Source organism: Nyctereutes procyonoides, unplaced genomic scaffold (assembly GCF_905146905.1).
Source record: "Nyctereutes procyonoides isolate TBG_1078 unplaced genomic scaffold, NYPRO_anot_genome, whole genome shotgun sequence".
In the NCBI taxonomy this organism is placed as follows: domain Eukaryota; kingdom Metazoa; phylum Chordata; class Mammalia; order Carnivora; family Canidae; genus Nyctereutes; species Nyctereutes procyonoides.
Window position 1 is genome coordinate 9,457,891 of NW_026575139.1, and position 26,296 is coordinate 9,484,186.

At 54.7% G+C, this 26,296-nt stretch overlaps 1 protein-coding gene across 2 annotated transcripts in view; it reads left to right on the top strand.

The window, feature by feature from the left end:
- Positions 1-1,453: 1,453 nt before the first annotated feature.
- The window catches only part of ASB2 (ankyrin repeat and SOCS box containing 2), a 42,946-nt gene continuing 18,103 nt past the window's right edge, over positions 1,454-26,296 (top strand). The window contains exons 1-4 of one of the 2 annotated variants that reach the window (XM_055304305.1): positions 1,454-1,769; positions 14,232-14,525; positions 22,432-22,521; positions 25,408-25,574. In XM_055304305.1, the coding sequence (XP_055160280.1) occupies positions 14,320-14,525; positions 22,432-22,521; positions 25,408-25,574 (463 nt within the window). In that variant the 5' untranslated portion in view covers positions 1,454-1,769; positions 14,232-14,319. The remainder of the gene's footprint in view (positions 1,770-14,231; positions 14,526-22,431; positions 22,522-25,407; positions 25,575-26,296) is intronic. The other variant, XM_055304304.1, reaches the window with a different exon arrangement.

Sequence of the window (26,296 nt, forward strand, 5' to 3'; positions counted from 1 at the left end):
AGGCAAGGGGCCACTTGAGAAGGGATGCTGTGCCTGCCCACTGCCCACCCCTCCCAGGCCAAGTCTGGAGGGACCTGTGCCCCACCCCCGGCGGGGAGCCCATGAAACAGCAGGACCACAGGGATGCACTCCACGGGATCCACTGGAACCTCTAACCGCCGAGGAAAATCCCCAAACGGTAGAAAGAACTGGGTGGCCCCTCATTGCCCTTCTCTCACACCCTCACCATGGCACAGGGGTCTGGCAGGGGCTGAGCATGAGCTAACCTTGAGGGGCCGCCAACCTCAGCAGCCTGGGGGGTGGGGCAGCTGGGATGATGCATAAGTTGGCAGGTGCCAGAGCAAGTTACTGGGAGACAGCTCGGGACTGATCATGTCCTCTCCCCAGCACCAGGTCAGACATCCAGAACCTCCACCAGAACCCACGGTACCCTGTCTTCACTGAGGTTTATTTCCAGGTGGAATATTCCAAGAGGCTCTCCTGAGTTGGACTTGATAAGAAATCACGCTATGGGATCATAGCTATGGGATCATAAACCCAATACCCTCCACGGGGAATGGGCTTTAAAATGGAAATTATTTTCCATTTGGAAGAACAGACCAGGTGGCATTCCCAGCCCCCTCCCTCACCCCAGCCTGTGGGGCTGCAAGTGTCTGGCAGCGTGCCAGGAGCATCCTGGATGCCCAGTGAGTGTGTCTGCGGGTGTTGTCTGTGCCCCGTGGTGACATTTTGTGCCATTCGATCTATTCCGGAAACAGGGGCTTTCTTCCCTGGCCCTGGAGGAAGGCTTCCCTCCGCCGGTGCGGCTGCCAGGGCTTGTGCACGTGCTGGTTTGTCTGTCTGCTTATCTGTTGCCTTGCCTTTTGCAGCGCAGCCCCACCCTGGCATCCCTGGCATCCCTGAACCTCCAAGCAGGCTCTGGGGGGGGGCACGCTCAGCAGGGGTCTGCCGAAGCTGCTTACTCCCAACCCAGACACGCTCCCCTCCGGCTCCTTCCCTCTCCTCCTGTCCATCCCCTGCCTCCCTGCCCCCCCCCCCACCTTCCCCTGGCCTCCCTCTTCTGTCTCTGCGTCCACGCTCCCCTTTCCCTTTCCATCCCGGGATAATCCCAGGGTCCCTCTCCCCTTGCTGCCCTCTTTTCTCCCATGATCTCTTCTTCTCTCCTCTCGCATGCATGCCCGACGTGCACCCCTCCTGCACCTCTGCCCTTCCTTCACCCTCTCCATCACCTCTTCCCACCCTGCTTCTCCTGCGCCCCAGCATCCCCCGCTCTGTCTCCTGGGCTCCGGCTCCGGCGGCCCACCCTCCCTCCCCCTCTCTGTGTCTCTCTCCCTCCCATCTCTCTCCTCTCTCGCTCCCTCCCGGGGAGTTCCAGAAACATACCCATATATGGCCTCCGTGTCAAGGATCACGGATGAGGACATCACGTGAGGGCCGTGCTCCGAGATGCTCTCTGCCGCGAGGTCCCTAATTGACGCACCGTGGAGGGGCTGCGGGCGGCGGGCGGCCTCCCCGGGGCGATCTCCAAACAGGACATCCGAGATGCACAACATCTTATAGTTTGGCTTGCCATCGCTGGTCATGCGGTGGGCCCGAAATAAACTCCCTGCTTCAAAGGAAAGCATTTCAGAACTGCCTGGCAGAGGAGCCAGGAGCCTCAGGGCCAGGGCAGAAGGAAAACTCAGGGAGCATGTTCTGAGTTCAGACACCCTCAAGAAAACCCTTTTTAGTACCCCTGAACTGTGTGCCCCTGTTTCAGAGCCTAACAGGTAATGCATGCTTTCAACTTTCTTCCACGGACTTCGAGAAAGATTGTTTGGCTGGGACTTAACCACTGCGCTGCTTGTCTGTGACTCCTTATCATCAAGACTACTTGCCTGCACCTCTCTCTCTCTCTCTCTCTCTCTTCTCTGTCTCTCTCTCTCTCTCTGTCTCTCCTGTCTCTTGGGTTATGAAGCATGCTGGGGACTTCCACTTTGGACCTGGGGGGACAGAGAATCAGCCGGTAGGCACGCACTTATGCATTCTCCTGGAGGACGCTCGGCTCAGAATATCACCCGCTGTGCACTTCTAAACATGGAAATGGGTCGGGTTTAGCAGTGGAGCTCTTGTGGGTTCCGTGGGCCTTGGGCAGTATCTGAGGGGGACAGGTGAGTTTCAGGAAGGCTCTTAGGTCAGGTGAATAGGGAGCTAGGTTTATGCACGTGGGCATCAATGTGCTGCGGCGTTTCTGGAGTGTGTCTGCGTGCACAGTTTTGTGAGGCGAGAGCAGCCAGGTGCGTGGTGAGCTGTACCTGCAACTGTCTGGGGCTCAGGGGAGGAAATTAGTCTGCAGAGACTGTGACACAATGTAAAGAGTGAGAGAAAATGTTATGTAACAATGCGCTTCGGGAGTGCCCCGATGGGAGACGAGCCCCTGGGCGCATGTGTGCGTGTGGGTGCATGTGTGTGTGCGGGTGCATGTGTGTGTGCGTGCGTGTGTGTGTCTGTGTCTGTGTGTGTGTGAGAGAGAGAGAGAGAGAGAGAGAGACAGAGACAGAGAGACAGAGAGTGCATGAGGACATATCCAGGGAGGAGATAGCTTTTGAAAAGCTGGGTGGATGTCCCCAGACGGAGTGGCAGAGAAAGGGCCCTCCAGGTGGAAGGGCAGCTTGGGCAAAGGTCAGCAAGTCAGGGTGGATCTGGGGTGACAGTGGAAAATGCACAGTGGCTATAACAAAGGGTCATGAGGCTGAGAAGTGGGGGCAAAACTGGCAGGGAGAGGAGGGAAGCCAGAGGGAGATGCAGCTCCCACCAGGCCAGGCAAGAGGATGGAACACTTTTGGATTGTTTTTGAGCAAAGGGGGTGCAGGGGATCTGACTCAGGTGGGCAGTGGATCTGACTTCAGGTGGCTCCTCAGAAACCAGGGGAATGGCCTGGAACGGGGTGGGGGAAGAGAACCAGGCAAAGGATGGAGACATGAGGCGTGGGGAGGCCAAGCCCCCCACCCCCACCCCCAACCCCCCACCCCCGCTGTGCAGGAAGGACAGCAAAGCTCTCCTCACATAAGGGAAAGCTGGGGTGTGAGACAGGGGTGGAGAGAGCCCCAGGGCGCAGGCAGAGGCAGCTGGGGCCTGCAGAGCAACCACACTCCCTGCCCTCTGCAGCGGAGGCCGGAGGCCGGGGGCAGAGCACAGCCAGCAGCCAGTGGCAGATGCTCCAGTCACTTCCAAAACAGTTGGATGGGTCCCGACAGCTGGTGGCAGGCCTGTTTACGGCTCGGCCTCCCCCGGGAGCTGGCAGCGGCCCCCGCCTGGCGCTGTTCTTGTTTGCATCATCCACTCTTGCACAAACAGACCCGGCTGTGAGTCCTGGGATACTCTGCCCCCGGGGACCTTACAATTCATAATGTGGCCATCAGTCCCCGTGAGCATTCATCAAGCAGTGACTGTGAGGCAGGCACTGGCCCCGTGCTTCAGGCGGTGGCTCTCATGGACTCTTCTCAAGGGCATCCTGAGTTAGCCGTGATCGTTACTCCCACTTTCCAGATGTGAAAACTGAGTTTCTGAGAGGTTCAGGGTCTTGTCTGGAGCCAGACAGCTAGGAGGTGTTGGGAGTTGGGGATCAGATCCTGGCCTCTTGGCCTCCAGAGTCCACACTCAAGGCCATGGCCCCCTTGGGGCCCAGCCCAGCAGTAAACAGACCTGTCCCTGGCACAGTCAGGGTATCATAAGGTCCCTGCATATTGTGGACAGGCTAGATCCATCCAAGAGAGTTTTCCCAAAGGAGGCACAAAAATATCTCTGGACCCGCCCAATGTCCTTCCACGTCTGAGCTGCAGGGGGGTCAGGCTGCCCAGAGGAGGTGGTGGTCACAGGCCTGGTTTTTCTTATTATCCTTAACCCCTTCTTTGGACTAATTAATGCCCGGGAATATCAGTGAGGCCCTTACGAGTGCTGCAGCTGAGGGAAATGTTCTGGAGAAGTGGTGTTGATATAAAAGTGAACTGACTCCTAATTTGCCTGATTTTTTTAAAGAAAGGGACACAAAGGAGAGGGTTGGAAAAAGAGAGGAGGAGAAAAAGATGGAAATCAAGGCAGGAGACAGGGAGGAAAAACAGAAAAGAGAAAGCTGTTGGTGTGATCCCAATTCAGAGATTTCCAGCCAGTCCTGAGGTTGGGCCCAGGTGAGAGGAGCCAGGCCGGAAGGACTCTCCTGTCCTGCTAAACCTTCCCACTTTGCAGCCTGGAGCTGGAGCTTCCAGAACCCACCTGTCCTGGTGCCCAGGGAAGGGAGCGGAGGCTCAGACCTGCACCAGATGCCCCGCCCCTCCTCACGCATCCCCCAGGCTGCCCCCACAGATGGCCCCCTGGCATTCAGCGAGCCCTAGGCAGAAACTGGGACCTGGAATCCGGCACCTCAACCTGTATGTGGCTGAGCCCGGAGCCCCGTTGATGGGCCTGGCCAACAGCAGGGGAAGGACAGGGAGAGGGTCAGGAGGGGCGTGGAGGGGCGGGCTGGGCAGGAGGTGAGAACCCTCCATTTGGGAGGCTGAGGCACCCAGACCTGGAGTTTCAATCACTTGGGGCCCAAAGCAATAAAATAGAAGTATTCATTGATGCCTCTCAGAGCAGCTGCTCAAGGCACTGCCTCAGATCACGGACCTTTGGGCCTGCGTGGGATTGACGTGTCTCCCTGGGAAAGAGTGTTTTTCCACATTAAAAAAAAAAAAAAAAAAAAAACCAGAAGAAAGATTTTTTTCCCCTTGTTTTTCCTACCTCCCTCCTCCTCACCCTCTCTCCTCCTGTTTTGGGTGGCTCCTTCAGTGTATGCCAACACATCAACTACCTAGAGACTTGCTGCCAGGGTCCCTGGGAGCGATGCACGATTCAGAGATTCAGGTCAGCAGGGGGTACTCACCTCCACTACAGATGCAGTCCCAGGCACCCCCGACCCATCCCATGTGCAGAGTCCGGGGGCATGGGCCGAGGGGGAGCACAGCCAGCTTTGGACAGGTTCAAATCTCCGTCCTCACCTCACAACTAGGTGACCCTGAGCCAGTCCAGACACCTCCCTGGGGCCTCAGGATCCCCTCCATACAGTGGGGAGAGTGCCTGTATTGGGGGGTGGGTGGCTGAGGACTGCTGCCCGGAGCAGTTGCCCTCAGTAACTCCCAGCAATCCTGGCCCAACCTGGGAAGCCTGAAAGTCCTGGCCTGGGGGAAGCCAGGAGCTTGTAAGCAGGCATCAAAGGGTCTGGGATTAGCAGAGCTGGGAGGGGCATCTTGGAATCTTTAGAGCCTGAACAAAAGGGCCAGACTCTCAGCAGCTGCGAGGCCTGCCAGCACTGCCCCACTGCAAAAACCTACCCTGGGGCTTTGACCTGAGCCCCTCCTGGGGCCCAAGCAAGGTGGTCTGGATCCCACTCCCCATCTCCTCGAGGAGGCTGCTCACCTCTTCTCCGGAGTAAGTGACCCCTGGCCACTGCCCTGAATATGCGCGTCAGAGGGTCTGATGAAAACGGCCCGTTCTCAACCCACCAAGCCAATTGCAACTCAGTCTTTCCATCTGCACAATGGGAAGAGTCCTACCCCAGCCCCGCCAGTACTGAGAGGGTCAAATGGTGCAGTGCAGGAAAAAGACCACAAGTGCCAGACGTCTTTATGGTTGGGATCTTAAAACAGTAAGACCCAGGAAGGGGAGAGAACATTGTAAATGGTTCACAGCCACCAGCCCTCCAGCTGGAAGTGTTTCCATAGATTTTCTAAGGCCCCTCTGCAGCCTGGGGGAACGACAGATCCTAGGGAGAAGTTTTGACAGAAACATACTGGACTTTGCGAGGAGGAGGGTCAAGCCTTCAGTGGGACTCGGGCCCTTCCTCAAACCCACAGAACCAGCCCAGGACTCTGCTGTCGGTTACATGGTGTGAGGACGGGGATCAAGTCAGAGAGGCAGCCCCTAGTCTCCTCCTTGTCAGTTTTTCCCTGGTATGGCTCAGTTTCCTCATCTGTAGAATGGGACCAAAACCCCTACCGAAGATTTATCTCGTGCCTCAAACTAACAACGCATGTGAGTCCGTAAATGCTTCCCGAGGGAAGGCGGTGTGTGGTGTTTGGCAAACACCCATTGGGACCTGTGGTGATAGATGGGTCCGAAAGGCAGTGCATCATGTAAGAGCTAAGCTGAATGGTCCACGCTCCCCTCCCACACCTGAGAGACCCACGTGGACCCTACCTGGAGTACTTCTGTGACACCTACCGCATGCCCAGAGCTGGTAAATGAACTAACTGTCACTGAACACCTACTACTATCATTCGTAGGTGCCCCCCCCCATGTATAATTCAAGCCCGGGACTGAGAGGACAGTGCACGGATGGGTTGTCACTCCTTCCAAGCCCCTAGGACAGCAGGAGGCGTGAGCAGGAAGAGAGGAGGGGGAGGGAGGCCCCGGGGAGCAGAGGTGTGGCATTAGGGGGCAGAAGCCATCCTGCACCCAGGCTGGTTTGGGGAACACCTGGAGACCCCTCCCACCCTGCCCCTCCTTCACTCCCTCCTTCCCTCCCAGCGCTGACCCCATTCCTGGCCCCTGCTCAGAGGGGTCTGCGGGGTCCCAGGGCACCCCCCCCAGGACAGGCTGGGGACCCCAGCCACGGCTTCACCTCCTGAGCCCAGCCGACAAGAGAAGGCCAGCTTGCTGTTGCTGCCTCTCTTTTCAAACGGAGGAGAATGTAGGGGAATCCAAACCCGTGAGGAGGGAGCCTCCTGGGAAACCGCCAGCTGGGAGGCTGGGAGGCTGGGAGGCTGGGAGGCTAGGAGGCTGGGAGCGAGGTCCAAGGATGGTCCCAGCAGGAGTAACTCAGAGCAGAGAATCACAGTATCTTGAGAGCCGTTGCATGACATTAGCTGACTGTCATGGGCCACTGGCCACGTGCCGAGGGCTGTTCTCCACTGTGAATGTGTTACCTCATTCAGCTGGCGACAGTCCCGCGGGCTGCATTATCTTCCTGTCCCCATTTTACAGATGTGCCAAGTGAGGCACAGCCGGTAGGGGGCAGAGCCAGGGTCAGACCCAGCCAGTGGGACACCGGAGGCTACACCACCTGCCCGGCATGGTGATCTCCGTAACAGCTGTGCTTCCAAGCTTTGACATTCATTCATTCGCTCACTCATTCACTCATTCATTCATTCAGCATTTAATATATATCTACTGTGTAAGGGGCCTTGGGTTGTATCCTGGGCTCATGACACGGATTGTGACACAGTCCTGCAACTTAGAAGTTTCTGGATTCTGTGGTGGGGGATAGGCCCAGAGCAGGCCTCAGACATCAGATCAAGGAGGCTTCCTGGTGGAGGAAATGCTGGAACTGCATCTGGAAGAATGACTAGCCAGGTGACAGGCAAGAGGGATGGGAAAGCGGATGAGCAGGGCTCCGTCCACACACAGCCTGAGGACAGGAAGGAGCTCGTCCAGGCTCACTGTCTCGCCCCAGGTCCCTGGCTAAAGGGGAGCCCGGTGTGCCGGAGGACAGCCATCACTTCTCCTCCTTGCCTCTTGCCCTCCCAGCCATGCCCCCACCATCAGTTTTCCCGTAAGACGTTTTGGGAGCCACTCGTCCCTCTGCAGCCCCCAGAGAGCCCTAGAGACCCCACCCCATCCATGCACAGGAGCCCGGCCCCACTGCCGTCTTCCAGGCAGACCCTGGCTGTCAGCTGGCCAGGACTTGTGGGGAGGGAAGGAACCAGGCAGTAGGGGGAGGAAGGACCACTTTTCCAATGCTAATCCTCGGCACAGCCCTCAAAGGGCCCATGTTTTTTATGGCCATTTCACAGATGTAGAAACTGAGGCCCAGCTTAAAGGAGCATTGACTCTGGATAGACCCAGTACTGCTCTGTGTGCTTCGCCCGAGCTAACTCAAGGAACTGTCGCAGTCACTGTTGTCCCATGTTTACAGAGGCCCCCTGGGGGACGATTCACTGGAGTCAATGCTTGCAACACTGCAAAGGAGGTAAGGGTGGAGCCCCCAGAGGCCCTAGGGGTGGCCCTGGTCTCCCCATTCCAAGCAGGCCTTGGAGTGGCTGCCCTTGAACTCTGCTCCCTCTGCAGGCCCCCCGCTTGCCTGGGCACAGCCACCAGCCTCCTGCTGTCTCTGGGAAAGGACTATTTTTTTTTTTTCCCATTCAGCCTCCTAAAGGGTCCCTAGGGACTGCTGGCCTCTCTCCAGGACTCTGGCCTAGAAGGTGGCCCAGCCCCAGGCAGAGGCCTCAGAAATCAAGCTAGGCAGCGTGCAGAGCGTGCAGAGGAGGGAACTGAGGCCGAAGGAAGGACAGGGCATCTCCCAGGATTACCGCCCCTCCCTCTGACATGACAAAGGCAACCTCACTATGTCCATGTCATAGATGGACAATCTGAGATTCTCCAGATCACAGAGTGAATAACCCGCAAAGCTGGGACTTGAACTTGGTCAAGCTGACCCCACAGGCTGCTTTATTTTTTTTAAAATTTTTATTTATTTTTGATAGTCACACACAGAGAGAGAGAGAGAGAGAGAGAGAGAGAGAGAGAGAGAGGCAGAGACACAGCCAGAGGGAGAAGCAGGCTCCATGCACCAGGAGCCTGATGTGGGATTCGATCCCGGGCCTCCAGGATCGGGCCCTGGGCCAAAGGCAGGCTCCAAACCGCTGAGCCACCCAGGGATCCCTCACAGGCTGCTTTAGAACTGCCCCTTGACCTGCGACCAGACAGCCCCAGCCACCCCCGCAGGAGATGGGCCCCTGTGTCCCTGGCAGGTGTGCCCACCTGTGATTGTACTGGCCCAGTGATGGGGAGGCCCCTCGTATCACATACTACTGGTCAGACCTGGAGCTCACCCTGGGCACACCTGAGTCCTTGATTCTACTTATTGGTGTCTCCATTTTGCACATGTGGGAACTAAAGATTCACAACTCACCCAAGGACCCTCACCCTCAGTGGCCGAGAATCTCAGTGGGAAAAGCAAGAGATGCCTGGTCTCACAGCAGGGAGGGATAGTTCCCCCTCTCCAAGGCAGAGACCCTCTCCCTCAAGGTCTCTCTAAGGTCATCTCCCTCCCTCACCTGTCTGTGTGCACCTTCCTCCGGGTCGGTCAAGAGCCAAATGGGGGCTCAGTGCACAGGTGCAGGCCAGGTGGCCGGGCTGGCTGAGGATGGCAATGGTACCCCTGCCCGCTCAGAGCCCAGGTGTGGGCCAGTTGCTTTGATTGTTTTCCTGGAATTCCCAGAAGGAGCCCTGGGGTTCCAAATCCCAGCTTTCCAGCTCTCTGTCCATGTGCAAACCTTTCCCTTCCCCTCCTCGAACCGTAACTGCCTCATCTGTAAAATGGGAGCAATCACATAGGGGCATCAGGTCCTCTCAGAAGGAGCGGAGGTGTAGAAGAATTAATGTCAATTCAACAGAAAACGATCCTACCTTCTAGAGCTGTTGTCGGGGCCATGCCATGAAATGGCTGACAAGCAGGAAAGTCTCTGGATGCCATCAGACCCGTGTGGCAGGGCCTGCTGAGTCTGGAATTGTAGGAGATTGACTGTTACCTGGCTCCTCCCACAGGCATCTGGTCAGGGAAGGGGCAAGGTAGCCAGTGCTGTCCTTATGCCCCTGATCAGCCCATGCCAGCCTGCAGGGCCAAGGGCTGCCTGGGGGTGAGGGGCAGGAGGGGTTCCTGTCAAATGCTTGCTTTACCTCCTACCCAGCCACTGCCTCAGGGCACATATGGCTTCTGCAGCATGGTGATGTGGGTTGTCTCATTCCCATTTTTACTGATAAAGGAACTAAGGCCCAACAAGGGGAAATGATTTAACCAAGGTCACGTAGCTAGTAAGTTGCAAATTGAAACTAGACCTTGGGCTCCTGACATCTAGATCTGAGATCCTTCTACTCCCACCTGGTTCCTTATTCTCCCATGTCTGCATGTGGTAGACCTGTTAAGGTGGCTATAGGGGACCCTTGGGAACAGAGAGTTTGAGGTTTTATAGCACAAAGATAAACCAAATGTCTCACTGAGTTACAGAAGCTAAAGAACTAGAAGAGCACTTGGAAACCCCAAATCTCTTTTTGCAATGGGACAACTGAGGCCCAGAGAGGGGTATGGACTTGACCAAGGTCACACAGCACTCTAGCATCAACGTGGACACTATAACCCAGGTCTCTGCCTCTCTCCAGTGCTCTCCCCTTTTGCCCCCCCACCCCCTGGCCTGGAACAGATGCCCTCAGATGGGGGCACCATAATGCCAGGCCAGGCACTGGACACCAGCACTTCTGACAGACATGATACGTTCTCAAGATTCTTGACCAGACCTGAGAATCATGTGTTAAGATGATTTTGACCACGTGTCAAAAAAACCAACTAACACTGGCTTAAACCAGAAGGATCTTCAGTCTCTGCCTAACAAGCAGGCCACGGTCAGTGGACCAGCTCTGGTTCAACAGATCAACAATACGGTGAAAGACCCCGAGGACCTACCATTCACTCTGTCAGACTCATTGTACCAGCACTGTTCCCCTGCGCCAAGCATCAAGTCCTCCAAGTACGAAGCAGGGGTGGAGGCAAGGACTTATTTTCTTCACTGCTCTCTCTTTTATTAGGAAAAGGACAGTTGTTTCTAGGAGGCCCCAGCAGAATTTTCTTTATGTGGCTTTTGGACAAAACTAGGTTATATAACCACCCTAAACTAGTCACTGACCAAAGGGGTGAGATTGTTCCAATGGGTTCGGAACAATCATGATTCGTCCATGGGAGAGGACACAGTCTTGCCTGAACAAAGCCAGGTTCCACTGTCTTTGGCTGTTGGGTGGGGGATCCAGGGTTTGTGGTAAACTTTAACCAGGCGTTCGCCTCCCTACGCCTTAGGAAGAGGACCCAGGGTCAAGTGCACATATGAACTACTGACCACAGCCCAGAGGGAGAAGTTGTAGCAGCAGAACACTTCTTGGAAGATGTTCTGGGAGAGGATGCACTTGCTCTGGGCGTTGGTGGAATGAGAAAGGATTCTGAGAGTGTCGAAAGGAAGGAGACAGGCTGGCATAGGACAAGCAAGGGCACTGAGGTGGGAGCTCCAGGTGGGTTGGGGGAAAGGTGTGTCTTCGCCTTACCTGGAAGATCAGGTGTGCGGGGGCAGAGGGTGAAGCGAGAGTGCGAACCAGATTCAAAGGGCCGGCGGGTCCAGACAACAGGCGCAGGCAGAGGAGGGGCTTGGTAAGGTCTGCGGTGTGGGGCACGGAGGGGACGGAGGCTGGTTGGGGCTGGGACATCGCATGGAGGCCTCCGCTGAGGGGGGCAGGAGGAAGTTCAGGCCTGAGCCAGCCTGGGCACAGGCAAGGCACAGAATCACCAGTCCCAGACACCCCATGCTGCTGATCCGCTGTCTTCAGACCTGCAGCCTCCTCTGGCCGTGTTTGGAAAGCCCAGATCTGCTTAATAATAACTCGGCTGGTGCCTTATGGAGCAAGAGTTGCCACTCTTAGGGCTGTTACCAGAATTAGAAAAGTATCTACCAAGAACTTAGCCAGGTGTCAGGTCCTGCACCTTGCCCCATCCCCACACAACAGGTGTCCCACCTCTACTCCTGCTTTATGATTGATCCTCCTCAAAGTGGTGGTTTCCAGGCACCTGCGGAACTTTTCAAAGAGCTGTAGTAGGCTGGGCCACACTCCCAGAGACTCTGACTTCATTGGTCTGAGAGCGGGTCCAAGCACCAATACCCTTTAGAATCTATTTTATGTACTTTTTAATTATTATTTTTAATTTTTAAGTCATTATCTCTAAGTAGGCTCCACACTGAACGTGGGGCTTGAACTCACAACCTCAAGATCGAGTCACTTGCTCTACTGATTGAGCCAGCCAGGCGCTCCTACTTCTTATAGGTGTGTTATTGCAGTAGAAAGCGCTCATGGAGGAGTGTACAAATCATACCTAACCACGTTCCTTACAAAGGGAGCCAACCAATCATGTAACCACTTAGATCAAGAAATACAGCATGACTGGCTCCCCAGAAGTCTCCCTCATGTCCCCTCCCAGTTAGCAACCACCTAAGGTCTGACTCCTACCCCCTTAGCTTCACCTGCCTGTTCTGGAACTTTATATGAATTGAATCATGTGCCTATGCTCCTTATTACCTGACTTCTTTTGCTCACTCTGGCGTGTGAGATGCATCCTGTGAGCAGTGCTGGTTTGTCTGTTTCCCTGGTGCATACTATCTGTCATGTGACTATACCACAACGTAGGAATCCATTCAAACGTTGATAGACATGTGGGTAGTTTCCACGTGGTTTTACAATGAATAGCACTGCTATGAAATATTTTTGAACTCATCTTATGGTGAATACATGTACATGGTTCTCTTGGCCACAGGGCTGAGTGGAACTTTAGGGTCACGGGATGTGTTTGTTCAGCTCTAGCAAATGCCATCAATTTTCCAAGGTGGTTGTACCATTTGACATTCCTACCAGTGGTAGTGAGTCTTCTAGTTGTTTCACATCCTCCCCAACACTTGCTATTCCTTGTCTTTTCCACTTGAGCCATTCTTTTTTTTTCTTTTCTTCCCCCCCCCCCCTGAAAGCAAGTACAAATGGAGGCAGGGTCAGAAGGAGAGGGTGAGAGAGAATCTCAAGCAGGCTCTATGCCCAGCCAGGAGCCAGACTTGGGGCTCGATCTCAGGATCCCGAGACCATGACCTGAGCCAAAATCAGGAGTTGGATCAGACGCTTAGCTGACTGAGCCACGCAGGCGCCCCTCCACTTGAACCAATCTGTTGAGTAGACACACAGTGGTGTCATATTGGGATCTTAATTGGAATGTCCTCCTAAACGGTTAAAAAGTCAAGCATCCTCACATTTGGTTGTTGGCCATTTGGGTATCCTCTGTGAAGTGCCTGGCCTAGCATTTTGGGCACAGGTTAACTAGAGCCACAAGGGTACTGTGTAGCAAAGCACCCCAAATAAGCATTTATTGTCATGATTTGGGTCTGCAGGTCACTGCGGGGGTGCTGACATAGGCTTCAGGTTGTACGGTCTGGTCTGCCAGGTGGGGCTCCTCTGTGCAGGTTGGGCTCAGGCTGCCCCAGGTCGGTTCACTCTGGGGCCCCGTGGTTCCAGTGGGGAGCTCTTCTCCTGGCGATGCAGAAGAGCAAAACTCACTGCACAAGCACATATCAGGGGGCTGCTTTATCGTGCCCCCAACCTTCACTGGCCAGAGAAAGTCACATGGCTAAGCCCAATCTCAATGGGAAAGGGAGTGGAGGATACCCTGCCTTCAAGGAATGGGGAGTGAAAATTTGCCAAACAAACCAAATTATAGCACTGGTATTTTGGGTATTTTTTTAATGGCCTCATGTGGTTCTAATGTCCTGCTAGGGCTAAGAACCATTGACCTACAGTCACAGTGCATGTCAGCCAGTCAAAACAAAAACCAGGCTTAGTTGAGTTTACCTCATTTCCTAAAATCAGCGGATTCGACCAAAGTTCATTTCTCCCTGAGGCAAATGTTTTTATAGAAGGGAGTCTTTGGCATTATTAACATGATCGTGCAAACTGAAGCGGCGGGCTCGTGTCTGATTTATCTCTAACATTCTTAGCCCTAGCACAGCATAGAGATGAGGAGAAACGCTAGAATAGGATGTTGCTGGATAACTGGGAAAAGGAATGTAAGCATTGTTGTGTAAGCGCCACGAAGACATGGATTTTTGTCCTTTGGCATCATTATTGTATCACCAGTGTTTAGAGGAGTGCCTGACACATAGTAGGTGTTCAGTAGGTACTTTCTCAGTTAATGAAACGTGAACACATGTGTAGACAAGCTATCTGGAATGGCAAAAGGAATGGTGGATGAGCAGATGGTTAGTTGGGTGGTTAGAGGTATGAGTGGATGGATGGGAGGGTGGATGGATAAATGGACAGGTAAATGGTCAGATAGATCAGGGGTTGGATGGATGGATGATCAGGTCATTGGATAAATGGGCAAATGTGGATGGGTGATTGAGTGGATGGGTAGACAGATGGACACAAGGGAGAATGAATAAACGGACAGATGGGTGAATAACCGGATGGTGAGAGAGATGGGTATGGATGTGTAGATAAATAGGTATTTGGATGGATCAAATGACAAAATGAATGGATAAAAATTGATTGTGAGCTTGCCAGAGGAAAGCACAGCCTTCCCTGATGGTAAACCTAACTCTCTTACAAAACTGTTAGTGACCAAGCTGGTTTTGGTCTCCTTGCAGGGCCTTCTGATTTGCCGCTTCCTCGCCCCCCACCCTCCCACCCCCACGGAGTGCCTCTTCTGGTGGCCGAGGTGGGAGGCAGAAGAGGATGACCACAGAGATCAGTGCTCGGGGCAGACAGCGTGCCATTGGGCATGAGGAATACAGCCTGTATAGCAGCCTGAGCGAGGATGAGCTGGTCCAGATGGCCATTGAGCAGAGCCTGGCTGACAAGACTTGGGGCCCGACCACAGCTGAGGCCACTGCGTCCACATGTGTCAACCGCCAACCTGCCCATTTCTACCCATGGACCAGGTGAGCAGGGAGAGGCCAACTAGGACACCTGTGAGATGTAGATCCTGAACACTGTTCATCCAAGACCAGAGTCTCCTGGTCTGTAAGGGTGCGTGTTTACACCTTAATGACTTACATTTCTTATCCAAACCATCTGAGCTTTGGTGGGCCAAGCACCGCGGTAGGTGCTCTACTCGCTTCATCTTGTTTAACCCTCTCGAAGACCTTCCAGGAAACTCTATGCTATATTCCCATTTTATAGACAAGGAAACAAAAGCTCAGGGCTAGGAGCTAGTCCCAAATCGCACAGCTAGTAGATGGTGTTGCAGAGATGGAAACAATCGGTTTGCATCGCCCACGGCTTTGCTTTGTACCACCGGCTTTATGTTTGAATGCGGTGGAGCTGATGTTCTGAGTCCAAGCAGAGCTCTCAATCCTATCTAGCAGCCTCCCTGGGAAAACATGTCTGAGAAGCAGGTGACATCTGCCCAGGCAAGCCACCCTACCTCCTTGCTCTGGCTCCCCTGTCTCAGCATGACCTCATCCTCCCAGTGGCAGGACCACCTAGGGCAGCCCTGTGTTGCGCCCCTAGAGATGGGATGCGAGCCATACCTGGAGTTCCATATGTGCAAGTTTGAATATCCTAACAGCCACACTAAAAAGTAAAGACCAACAGGTGAAAGTAATTTAGGGTAATTTAGGTCTCAACTATTCTCATTTTCCGCATGTCATCAATATAAAATTATGAATGAGGATTTTATGTTCTTTTTGTCAAATCAAGTCTTTGGAAGCCAGTGTGTGTCTTGCACTCGCAGAACATCTCAATTCAGACTAGGTGCATCCCAACGGCTCTCTAGCCACACGTGGCCAGTGGCTACCATACCAGACAGCACAGATCCAGAGGGTACCTCCTTTGTAGGAGGTGGAAGCCAGAGAGGCCATTACGCATTGGATCTTAACGTGCTCTTAGAAAGGAAATATATAAATTTAAAAATGCTTTTGTTCAGCGCTAAGTCCAAGTCAGGTATGTATGTGGGGGTGGGTGGGCTAAGGGGTGGGCATTGCTGAAATGATGGTGTTGTATGGCCATGGAACATGCCTCAAATCTCATTGTCTCCAGGGGTACCTGGCTGACTCAGCCAGCGGAGTGTGAGGTTCTTGGGGTTGTGAGTTCCAGCTCTTGGTTGGGCACTGGGGGCTGCTTAAAAAAAAAAAAACTCATTGTCTCCAGCAGCCAGCTGATTGCTTTGAGGCCTTGGGCAAGTCTCTTAAGCTTTCCTGGCAACCAGAGATAGACCATCTCCAATGTCCAGTCCCAGCTGGCAGGGATGAAGTGGGTGGTGGTGCATCCCAGCCCTGTCCCCTGATGATACCCACCAGGCGCTCCCCAAGTGACTTTGGCTCTCACTAAGGCTCGACCTCCTCTGCCAGGCAGATGACGCAAATATCTGGAATGCCCCACACTGAGGAGCCCCTTCTTTTTATTTTTTTTTAAAGATTTTATTTATTTATTCATGAGACACACAGAGAGAGAGGCAGAGACACAGGCAGAGGGAGAAGCAGGCTCCCCATGGGGAGCCCGATACAGGACTCGATCCCAGGACCCCAGGATCATGACATGAGTTGAAGGCAGATGCTCAACCACTGAGCCACCGAGGCGTCCCTGAGGAGCCCCTTCTAAAGGGGAAGGCAGGCGGCCTCCTCGGGCAGCTGGAGGAAGTAGGAAGACTCCAGATTATGGAGTTGGCCCCAACTCCCATTCTGGAACCCAGCCTGAGAAACAGAAGCGAGGACTCAGAGCAAGGACTCTTCGTGGCCGGTGCTCTGGGAGGCCCTGGTTCCTGTTCCGGCTGGTTCAGCCCACGCCAGACCACAAGTTCCTCTTTCTCAGGAGGGGATCAGATAGAAAGAAGGGCATCCCCCCACCCCCGGGGCATCTGCAGCCTGTTCCTCAGTGTGGGAGCTTTCTGCGGAGTTCTGGGGACACTCAAAAATGTTAGCACTGAGTTGGCTCATGGGGTCCGGGTCCTGATCTCCTCCTTCCTCCGGTGGGTAAGGAAGCAAAGACCCACCATGGGACACAAATGCTGATCCAGCCTCCTGAGAAAAAGGCTCACAGAGAAGGGAAATGACTTACCCAGGGTCATGCAACCTTCACCTAAATTCCAGGCACAAGTAATGCAGGGGACAGGGTTCAGCCTGCATCTGCTCACTGTGGATGGGAGCTAAAACCTCCCAGATTCAGTCCTTCCCTTCCGTCTCTGGAAGAAGGGCAGGCTTGGGTCCTGCTGGGGAAGCCAATCCTTCCCCCCCAGATGCACCCTGAGTGTTTCCCATGTGGCCAGCACACAGCCATTCAGTTAACCCTTACAGAAGCCACGAAACGAGGACATTTTTGTTTTTTAGCTTTTGTTTATTTATTCATGGGAGACACAGAGAGAGGGACAGAGACACCAGCAGAGGGAGAAGCAGGCTCCTTGTGGGGAGCCCGATGCAGGACTCGATCCCAGGACCCCGGGATCACACCCTGAGCCAAAGGCAGACACTCAACCACTGAGCCACGCAGGCGTCCCACGAGGACATTCTGTACCCGTCTTACACACCTGATAACTCGGCAGGGCCAGGAACAGAGCCAGGTTCAGACACGTACCCAGCTCTGCCCATACTGCAAGTGCCTCTTCTCCCTCCTCCACTTTGAAGTGGGGTTTGGGTCTCATTGCAGCCTCCTCATACCCACAGACCTTCAGGGTCCCCGGGGACAAGAGACACTCCAGCTCGTGCTCACATTCCCAGTCACAGCCTTTCAGAAAGTACAGGACCCAGTAGGATCCTTTGTTTCCATCCAGAGACCCAGAGCAAGGTTTAGGAACACGACATCACACATGTCCCCAGCACTGTCGCGGATTGAAAATCACCTCCTCAGCAAATCCCGCCTGAGCACTCTCCCAGGTCACGCATGTCGCCCCCTTCCTTGCTCTCTTGACGTTTCCTTCATCACCCTGACTACTACTTGAAGTTTCTATGTATTTGTTCTAACCATGAGGACAGATGGCCTCACCCATCTTCCTGTGAAGCCTCCTGTCTAGCACACAGCACTCGGCCCCCCACAGACATCATCAAATCGTTGTCTGTGAGCGAATAATGAGTGAATAAAGTGAATGAAGAGGCAGCAGAGTAGAGTGGAAAGAGAAGTGGGCTTGAAGGTTCGAATCCTTCCGCTGTCACGTACTGGCTGCGTGACCTCGGCAAGTTACTGAGCCTTGCTGAGCACCGCAGGCTTATCTTCACGATGAAACCTTGCCTAGCCCGACCTGCAGTGTTGTTCTGCAAAGCAAGTAAAGTGTTGGCGCCTTCCTCACCTCCCACAGCTTGAATCGGCCTCCCCCCACCTCCTCCCTGAGCCCCCGGAATGCCCACCTCGTGACCGCCTGTTTCGTGGGCAAGCCTTCATGCCACTCTAAGGGAGGCATTATCTGGCCTCCTGAGAGTGTCCCCAACTATACTATATGACCTCTTCGGGGACAGAGAGCACATGTTGCTCACTTTTGCAACCTCAGTGCTTGGCAAAGAGCCTGGATCATTGTAGGTGCCCGAGAAATGTTTTTAGGCAAAGAAATGCATTTCTGAAACCAATAAAATGCTCTACAAATACAACTTAATGTTATCATCTCATGACCAAAATGGCAGCTGTGGTCATAAAGGTCAACCAAGCCTTGGGGATCCTAGAAATGAAAGCCACATCAGCGACCCGGAGAAAACAGAACATGCCCTTTTAAAGCCATTTCTTCCAATTTGCTTCTCTCCTACCACAATGTAAGGGATGAAGTCAGAAACAAGGCTTGGCCTCACACTGAGGGCTCCCTGAAAGGCAGACCCAGCTTCCCATCCCAAGGAGAAGTAGGGTTCATGCAGTCATGAAACAGGGAGCCCAAGGGTACGTTGATGGACCAGCCAGAGTGGGCCCAGGAAGCTGGGTCTTCCCAGTCTTTAAACTTCTGAATTTTTTAAAGGTTATATTTCTAAGAAGACAAAGGAAGAAAGCACAAAGTAGGAACTTGTTTGGGTTGGTGAGTGCACAGCTGCAAATAATTCACATTAAGCCACCCATACCTACCGTGCTCTTCCGATGTGCCAGCTGCCTTCTCATAACCTGGATGTGAACCAGGCCTCACCCCTCCCCTCCCCAAATTTGCAGTCTAACGGGGGTCCCAGACATACATAATGACCCAGCAGGAAGGGCGCAGCAGGGATGCCTGCCTTCAGTTTCAGAGGGACACAGAGAGGATCGACTCACTTAGTGGAGCAGGTGGGCTTTGCAGGATGAATAGGAGTTCGCTACACGAGCTAGAGGAAGCAAACCTCTGAGCCTCATTTTTCTCTTCTGCAAAAGGGAGCCGGATTAACTCTCCGTCACTAAGTGGACTCACAGAGGAGGAAATGAGATGCTTTGTGCCATGTGCCCATGTCACAAGGCTGGACACAGAGCAAGCACTCAACAAATCTCGGCAATGGGTGGGAAGCAGAAGTTGCTGCAGTTTGGAATTCACGTTCTCCTCTACATGGGACTCCTCTCTGGCTGCCCCAGAAAGAATGGATTGGCCCATGGGTAGGAGGCTGATTTCCGAGACCGGTGGGAATGGGGGTGGAGGTGGCTAGACCATGTGAGCTCTCCCTCTCTTTACCCAGGAGGGCTGGGGGCTGCTTCTCCTGGACTTTGACGTCCTGCCACGGCACCCCACAACACCAAGATTACCAATTGGGATGTTACCCTTTCGAAGGCTTTTGTTTGTTCTGTTTCATTTATTTGAATGTATCCAGCGCCTGCTGTGTGCCGGGCACTGTCCTCTGTCACCCGTATTGACGTAGGCTTAGTGTGAGGACCGGAGGAGAGGACAAATAGAGGGTGGCGAGCGTGAGGTAGACTCGTGTCCCTTAGCTCTCATCCCCCATTAAGAGGCTTGCTTGGGACGCCTGGAGGGCTCAGTGGTGGAGCGTCTGCCTTGGGCTCAGGGCATGATCCCGGGGTCCTGGGATCGAGTCTTGCATTGAGCTCCCAACAGGGAGCCTGCTTCTCCCTCTGTGTCTCTCATAAATAAATAAATAAATAAATAAATAAATAAATAAATAAATAAATAAATTAAATCTTTAAAAAAGAAAAAAGAGAGAGAGAGACCTGCTTGCCTCCCATCTTCAGCCAGCTCCAGCCCCATGTAATGTCTGTCCTTCCAGGGGCCAGCAGCTCACTGAGAAATGAGGGGACTCCCCACGTTCACCGAGCCTGACCCACATCTGAAGTAGGGGCCAGCGGGACTCCAGGACAGGGCTGTGGGAAGCTGGGTGGTGGTGATGCACCCCTGACCCCCTCGATCTGCCCGCCCACATGAAGGACAAGGGCCCTACCTGGGCCTCTTCCAGGGCATGACCTGTGCCCACATCCTGCCAGGTTCTTCTCACCTCTGATGACTCAGCCGTGGTGGTTTTCTCTGCTGGGAATCCCCTGCTCAGGCTGGGGGGATGAGGGGAAGTGGGGTCTGCAGCCTGGACTGGACTAGCTCCCCCTCTAGGCCCAGGCTCGGCACTAGGGCTGCTCTGGGCACCCGCCCTGGCTGCCCCTAATGCCAAGTTCACCACCAACTGCAGGCTCTCAGGGGAGCTCCTGTTCTCTCCCCCCCTTCCCTGGTGGCCCTATGGCTGGCTGTTGACCTCAGACATCTTGGGGATCAACCAAAGTGTCCTACTGATTTGCATCTCAGGCGCTAGCATAGGGCAATTCGAGTCTGTTTCTGCCTCTGCGAAGCTGGAACAATACAACCCCTGCCTCCATCCAGCTGCTGGGCAGCATGCAAGTGAGGCGATGCCCTGCACAGTCTGGAGGGACATCGCCGCACCATGGCTGCCACCCCTACCAGCCTCACTGGCCTGGTCTTGCTGTTGTTATTTTGCCCTCAGAGATAGTCCCGGTTTTAGGGTGGTGGGGTGGGCTTTAAGGGGCTTATCACCTTGCTAGTAATATCCTAAAAACAATAAGTGACAGGAGGCCACACACATGGGCCATGGTGTGGGTGGCCGGGACCCCAGGGTCCTGAGGACTGAGACCCAGAGCTTCGTTGAGACCACGGGGTGGGGACTGCGAGCTGAGCCTGGCCCCAGGCTGCCTTCCACCACCCCGAGCATGCTCCCCTTTCCGGGTGGAGGAGTGGGGCCTCGCTGGGGCCAGGCTTTGCACCCCCTTCCCAGGATGTGGTCTCTTAAATCTGTTTGACACGCAAAGTTCTCTCGTGAGCTCATTTCAACAAAGGCTCCACGGTGACAGCAGCAGCTATGAACCCCCCCCCCCCCGGTCCTACCTCCTCACCCTGCAAAGGGGGAAACTGAGGCACAAAGCAGGGCAGGGGCCTGTTCACAGGTGCAGGGCCTGCCGGAGGGGAGGCCTTTGATAAGCCAGAAAGAGGACCAGGAGGCAGGAGGACCCCAGGCCCATGGAGGAGGGGACAGCATCAGGAGCTCTGCAGGCCAACAAGAGTGTGCTCTGCTCTGCTCCCTTCCCAGCTGCAGCTCCATGTGAGCCCAGCGTGGCCACCCACCTCGTGGGGCCTCAGTGTCCCCATCTATAGAGGGCAGGGACACTGGCACCCACTCCAGAGGACTAACAAATGAGCCCACGCAGGGCATGTTCAGGCTCATGGTGCTCAGGAGGCAGTGGCTAGCGGCAAGGGGACAGAGAGGGGGACAGAGGAAGGCAAGGACACGATGCCAAGGATGGTGACCTGGCGGTCCCCCTGCCCCCAGGTGGCTGAAGCAAAGCAGTCGGTGTTCTTTCCTGCTCTCTGCCCACTCAGCCCTTCCCCACGACTTGGCCTCGCTGAGCATAGCCATAAAACCTGTAGGTTCTGGTCCCTCCAAGCAGCACCAGGGCGCTGGTCCCCAGTAGCAATGTCTTCCTCCATTCCACAGGGCACCCCGAGGGGCACAGGACACCAGGATAGCAGGCCTGCAGGGGTGTCCAAGGCACCAGGGCCCAAGCTGCCAGAAGTGTGGTCCCATCTGCAAGGTCACCCTCATCAGTCTGATACGTGGAGTGACCACCACACCTCTTTTCACCCCCTCCCGTCCTTACCACAGCCCAAGGGGGTGGGAAACAGGGTCACAGAAGCAAAATAACGATCCAGTCAATGGTGGACACGCGCTGCGCACCCCCATGCCCAGACCCCAGCTAAGCTCACTGGCTCCAGCCTCTTCAGTCTTCCTACCCTGGGCCATGCAGGGAACTAAAGCCCAGAAAAGTTCAACCTGTCTGATGTCACTTGGCCAAAAAGTGCCAGAGTCCAGATTTGAACCCGTGTCATCCTGATTCCTCGTTCTGGCCGTGACGGCCTTGTGCTCTAACTTCTGAACTGTTACAGTTCCTGCCTCTGGGACGGCAGGCCCCTCTGACGAGGACCCGGCCAGGTGGAGGTGGGAGTACAGACCTGGTTTGGCTTCCCAGCTATGCTCCCCTGTCCCCCCACAACCTCCAAGAACCTCTTGCCCATCCCCGTTGAGACCCAGCCTGGCCGGCCGGACGCTAAACCCCTTTCATCCAGGGACCTGCTGCTGACCCCTTCTCACATCCTCCCGGGTGAAGAATGTCACCTTGCTTCGTATCTGCCTCCCGCGTGGTTGGCTGGGGAGGGGGCCTGGGGGTGGGGATGAGGTTAACCTCATTGTTGTCTTATATGGTCATTTAAATCTCCCAGGGCTTCCTCCAAGGGCCAAAAATAATCCGGAGACACAGCAGCTGTGTCCAGCACACAGAGAGGACCCGGCCATCTGCTTTGGTTCTGAGCCCTGTGTCTGTCCCTCCATCCCCGACCCTGCCTCCGGCCATGACCCGCTTCTCATATGCAGAGTATTTTTCCCTCTTTCACTCCTGCCCTGCACCCTCCAGGTCGACGGTGCCTCCCGAGAACCCAACCGCCTCGGGCCCCAAGGGGCTGTTCCAAGGGGTCATGCAGAAATACAAGAACTCCCAGCTGGCGTAAGTGACCCCCCGGCCCGGCCCCCCGAGACCTTCCAAGTTCACCCTTCCAACTAGGGTTCGTGGGGGGCGGGGAGTGGGACGCAGGCACGCAGGGCCCAGGAAGGGGGGCGTTCTGGAGGGACCTCCCAGGTGTGTCCCCTTGAGCCCCAGCTGCTCCTGCTGAGCTGGGCTCAGCGCTCACAGACTCAGTTCCTCAAGGTCTGTGATTAACCCCTCCATGCCCCGGAGTGGGTCCCAGGTGACGGAGCAGCCCCCTGGAGACGGCCCCGGGATCCCAGAGGCCCAGAGGGGCTCGGGGTGAAGCTGATGAGTCAGCCATGCCTTCCCTGTATCTCAGTTTCCCCCCGTGCGTCACCTCGGGGATATGGGGCATATCCACAACGCTCACACCCATGGGTTTTGTTTTGCCTCATTGCTTTTATTTGCTCCACGCCAGGTGGTAAAATCCAGAATTAATCCAAGCTGCAGGAGGGGTTCTGTTTGCCTCGCCCGAGGGTGCTGGGCTAGGTGCGTCCTTGGAAAAGAGATCTGTGCTTGCCCTTCCCGGCTCCCCCATACGGACTCCAGAAGCAGCTAAAAGCAAAAAGAGGGGCCCCCTCTTCAGGAACCCCCATCTCCTTGCACCAGTTATGTTAGAGAGAGAAGGAGGCAACTGGCCAGTGCTTTGCGTCTCTTCCCAGCTCTTTTCAAACCTTGTCGCCCCCACTTCCTTGGTGCTGGGGGTAAAATTCTGAGGGTCTGAAAAGGGGGAGCCCAGGCTCTGGTCTCTGCACTGCCGCCCCCTCCTGTGTGGCTGCCTGTGAATCTCTGTCCGTCTCTAAATCTCCCCTGTCCGTGAAACAGGGTCACAGGGGACAGACTGGCCTCCCGGGTCCCGTCCGGCTCCTTGGTCTCCAAGGGTCTGACACCCCCGGCAGCCTCCCCAGCCCTCGGGGCGGGGCTTTGGCTGAACTCAGGGAGCAGCACCCCCGGTGCGCCCGAGAGCTTCAGGGTCCTTGCGCCACAGCTGGACTAGACCCAGGCTGGGCGGCAGGTCCTGGGAGTGTTCTCGTGACCCCGCGCACCCCTCAGTCCACAGGAACAGCCAGCCCTCCTCTCTTCCACTTCAGCGGGGGCCCCACAGGAGACCTTCTGGGGGAGACGGGATACCTACCCCACTGGGGCTTTTCCTGACACCAGCGGGGGCTGCTCTGGCCGCTCGGGAGAAGAGCTCGTCAAGGTGGTAGTGAGGGCGTTGATGGGGACTTCAGGGCTTATCTGGTAGTTACCCATAGTGCTCGCGGGTCTGTAACTTAACCAGCATCTGTGCTCTGAAGCTATTAATAACCAGAGAGGCTGAGAGTCAGGAGGAAGTGCCGCTCACAACGGAGGAAGCAGCTGGGAGGGTAAAGGGGCTGGCCTGATAAACCCTCCGAGCCTATCCTGGCCCCTGACGTGGGTGAGAGCCCCGGGAGCGACACATGCCTCCAGCCTCACCTTCTCCATCTGGGAAATGGGACCACTCATGCAGAACATTCCCAGGAGTAGATCTGGGAATGACAGCAGTCCTGGTCCTCACTGATTCAAGGATGGGGGGTGTGGGGGGGAAGGCAGCTCAGTGCATGAAAGAACAAAGTAGCAAAGAAGTTACCATTCACATGAGCCCCGGAATCTTTTCAATATTCAGAAGTTTTATTTTTATTTATTTATTTATTTTGATATTCAGAAGTTTTAAACTGTGAATTCAAATTTATTAATCCTTCAAGTATGTAAGCAGCTAAAGCATCTAGGGGTGAAGATGAAAGCCGCAGGGACCAAGGGGTTCCCTAATTCTCTTTTGGCCACCGAGGAGCTCTGTCTAAAAGAGACCCTCAGTTTCCATCTGTGGAAGTGAGTGAGCTTGCCGTGTTTCACCCCATTTCTTGCGGTCTTTCCCTGCAGAGTGCCCGCTTGGAGCTAAAGGCATGAAAGTACCCCTGGTCCATGGGAGTTCACAGGGGCACCGAACACTGGCAAGGCTGGATCAGAGCCCGCACGGTGGCTTTTAAAGGCCAGTGTGTCCTCCAAATGCTCAAAGGAGGCTATTGCAAAGAAGGTTTTGAGCAAGATATTTTTTAAAACTCTCAAAGAAACAAGCAAAATGCTAATAGGAGAGAGGCCATCTTTTTAGAAATAGAAGGAATGAAGGAGTGGAAATAATTGCTGGGGATCCTAGTTTCTGAATTTTTCCCTCTCGTCCATGATTTATTTTTTCTTTCTTTCTTTCTTTCTTTCTTTCTTTCTTTCTTTCTTTCTTTCTTTCTTTCTTTCTTCTCTCTCTCTCGGTCTCTCTCTCTCTTTCAACAAATATTTATTGAGCACCTATTATGGACCAGACACTGAGCTGGGCCCTAAGAGTGAAATCATGAGAGATGAAAGAAAAATAAAGAAATAAAGACACTGTTCCCGTCCTCTTGGAACTCACAGTCCAGTGGGGAGACAGCAGTCAAGTAGCCATTCAAGGACACGTACAGGCCAGAGGTTACAGGAGGCCTTATGATCAGAGGCAGCGAGAGGCTGACCTGGGCCTGCAGGCTGAGGTGGACAGGCCTGAGGAAGCAGTGATGGATAGCTGATGGACGGATAAGCTAGAGGGGCCAAGGTCAGGGCCAAGGTTGGGGCTGAGTTCCAGGGTACACCCACATGGGTTAGGAAGGATTATTTTCCTTATTGAGGAGGACACTGGCCGCGGGGGGCTGTGCACCTGTTCCAGACCAGCAGGGACAAGCAGGACCACGTGGTCCCACGGCTAGCATCGCCCCCGGGGCCACCTGTAGCCCTGCTTCCCCTCTGGGAGAGAGGCTGGCCCGCCCCACCTCTGCCCTGCTTCGGTCCCGAGGAGTGACCTGCCACTTGCTGTCACAGGCCTGTGGACCCTGTGCTGAAGGCCATCAAGGAAGGTGATGAAGAGGCCTTGAAGGCCATGATCAAGTCGGGGAAGAATCTTGCAGAGCCCAACAAGGAAGGCTGGCTGCCGCTGCACGAGGCGGCCTACTACGGCCAGCTGAGCTGCCTGAAGATCCTGCAGCAAGGTGAGCCGGCAGGCAGGTACAGTGAGGGGCGGGAACAGGACTCAGAGGGCAGCAACTCCTTCCTTCTGGAGCTTTGTGTTCTTTGCCCCTCAAATTCTTAGAGGGCGGGGTACAAGGCAAGATTATATCACCCCAAGCTGGGAAAAGGAAGTGACTTTTCCCCACCCACCCTGCTGTCACCTCTCCAGGCCTCTTGGGACAGGAGAGCCTAATTCCTAGAAAAGGAATGAGGGAGGGCTCACTCTTTTGGGAGACCCACTGCCAGCTTGTTCCAGAATGTTCCAGGGGCTGATCTGGTGTGGAAAACACCACAGCTGTGCCTATGCCCCGCCAAGGACATCCCCCCCCGCCCCAGCTGTGGGAACCTGGGCAAATCATGCCTCCTCTCTGAGCTTTGGCTTCCCCCAAGCCAGATGTGGAAGGGTAACACCTGCAGACAGGAGCTACCTCTGCTCTGTCCTGAAGCAGCATGAACCACAGATAGCCCACCACACGCTAGGGCAGGCACAGATGTATGAGAGAGACCTTCTGGCCATGGCTGCTAGGGGTGTGAGGGAAAGACAGGGTCATTCACAGAGGGGGGGCCTCGACCAGGGAAAGCTTCCCGGAGGAGGTGGCATCTGAGCTGAGTTAATACGACTGGGAAGCTGAAACAGTCCTGTGAAAGCGACTGAATCCAGGGCCAAGAGGATGGATGGTAAATTTAGATGGATGCTACACAG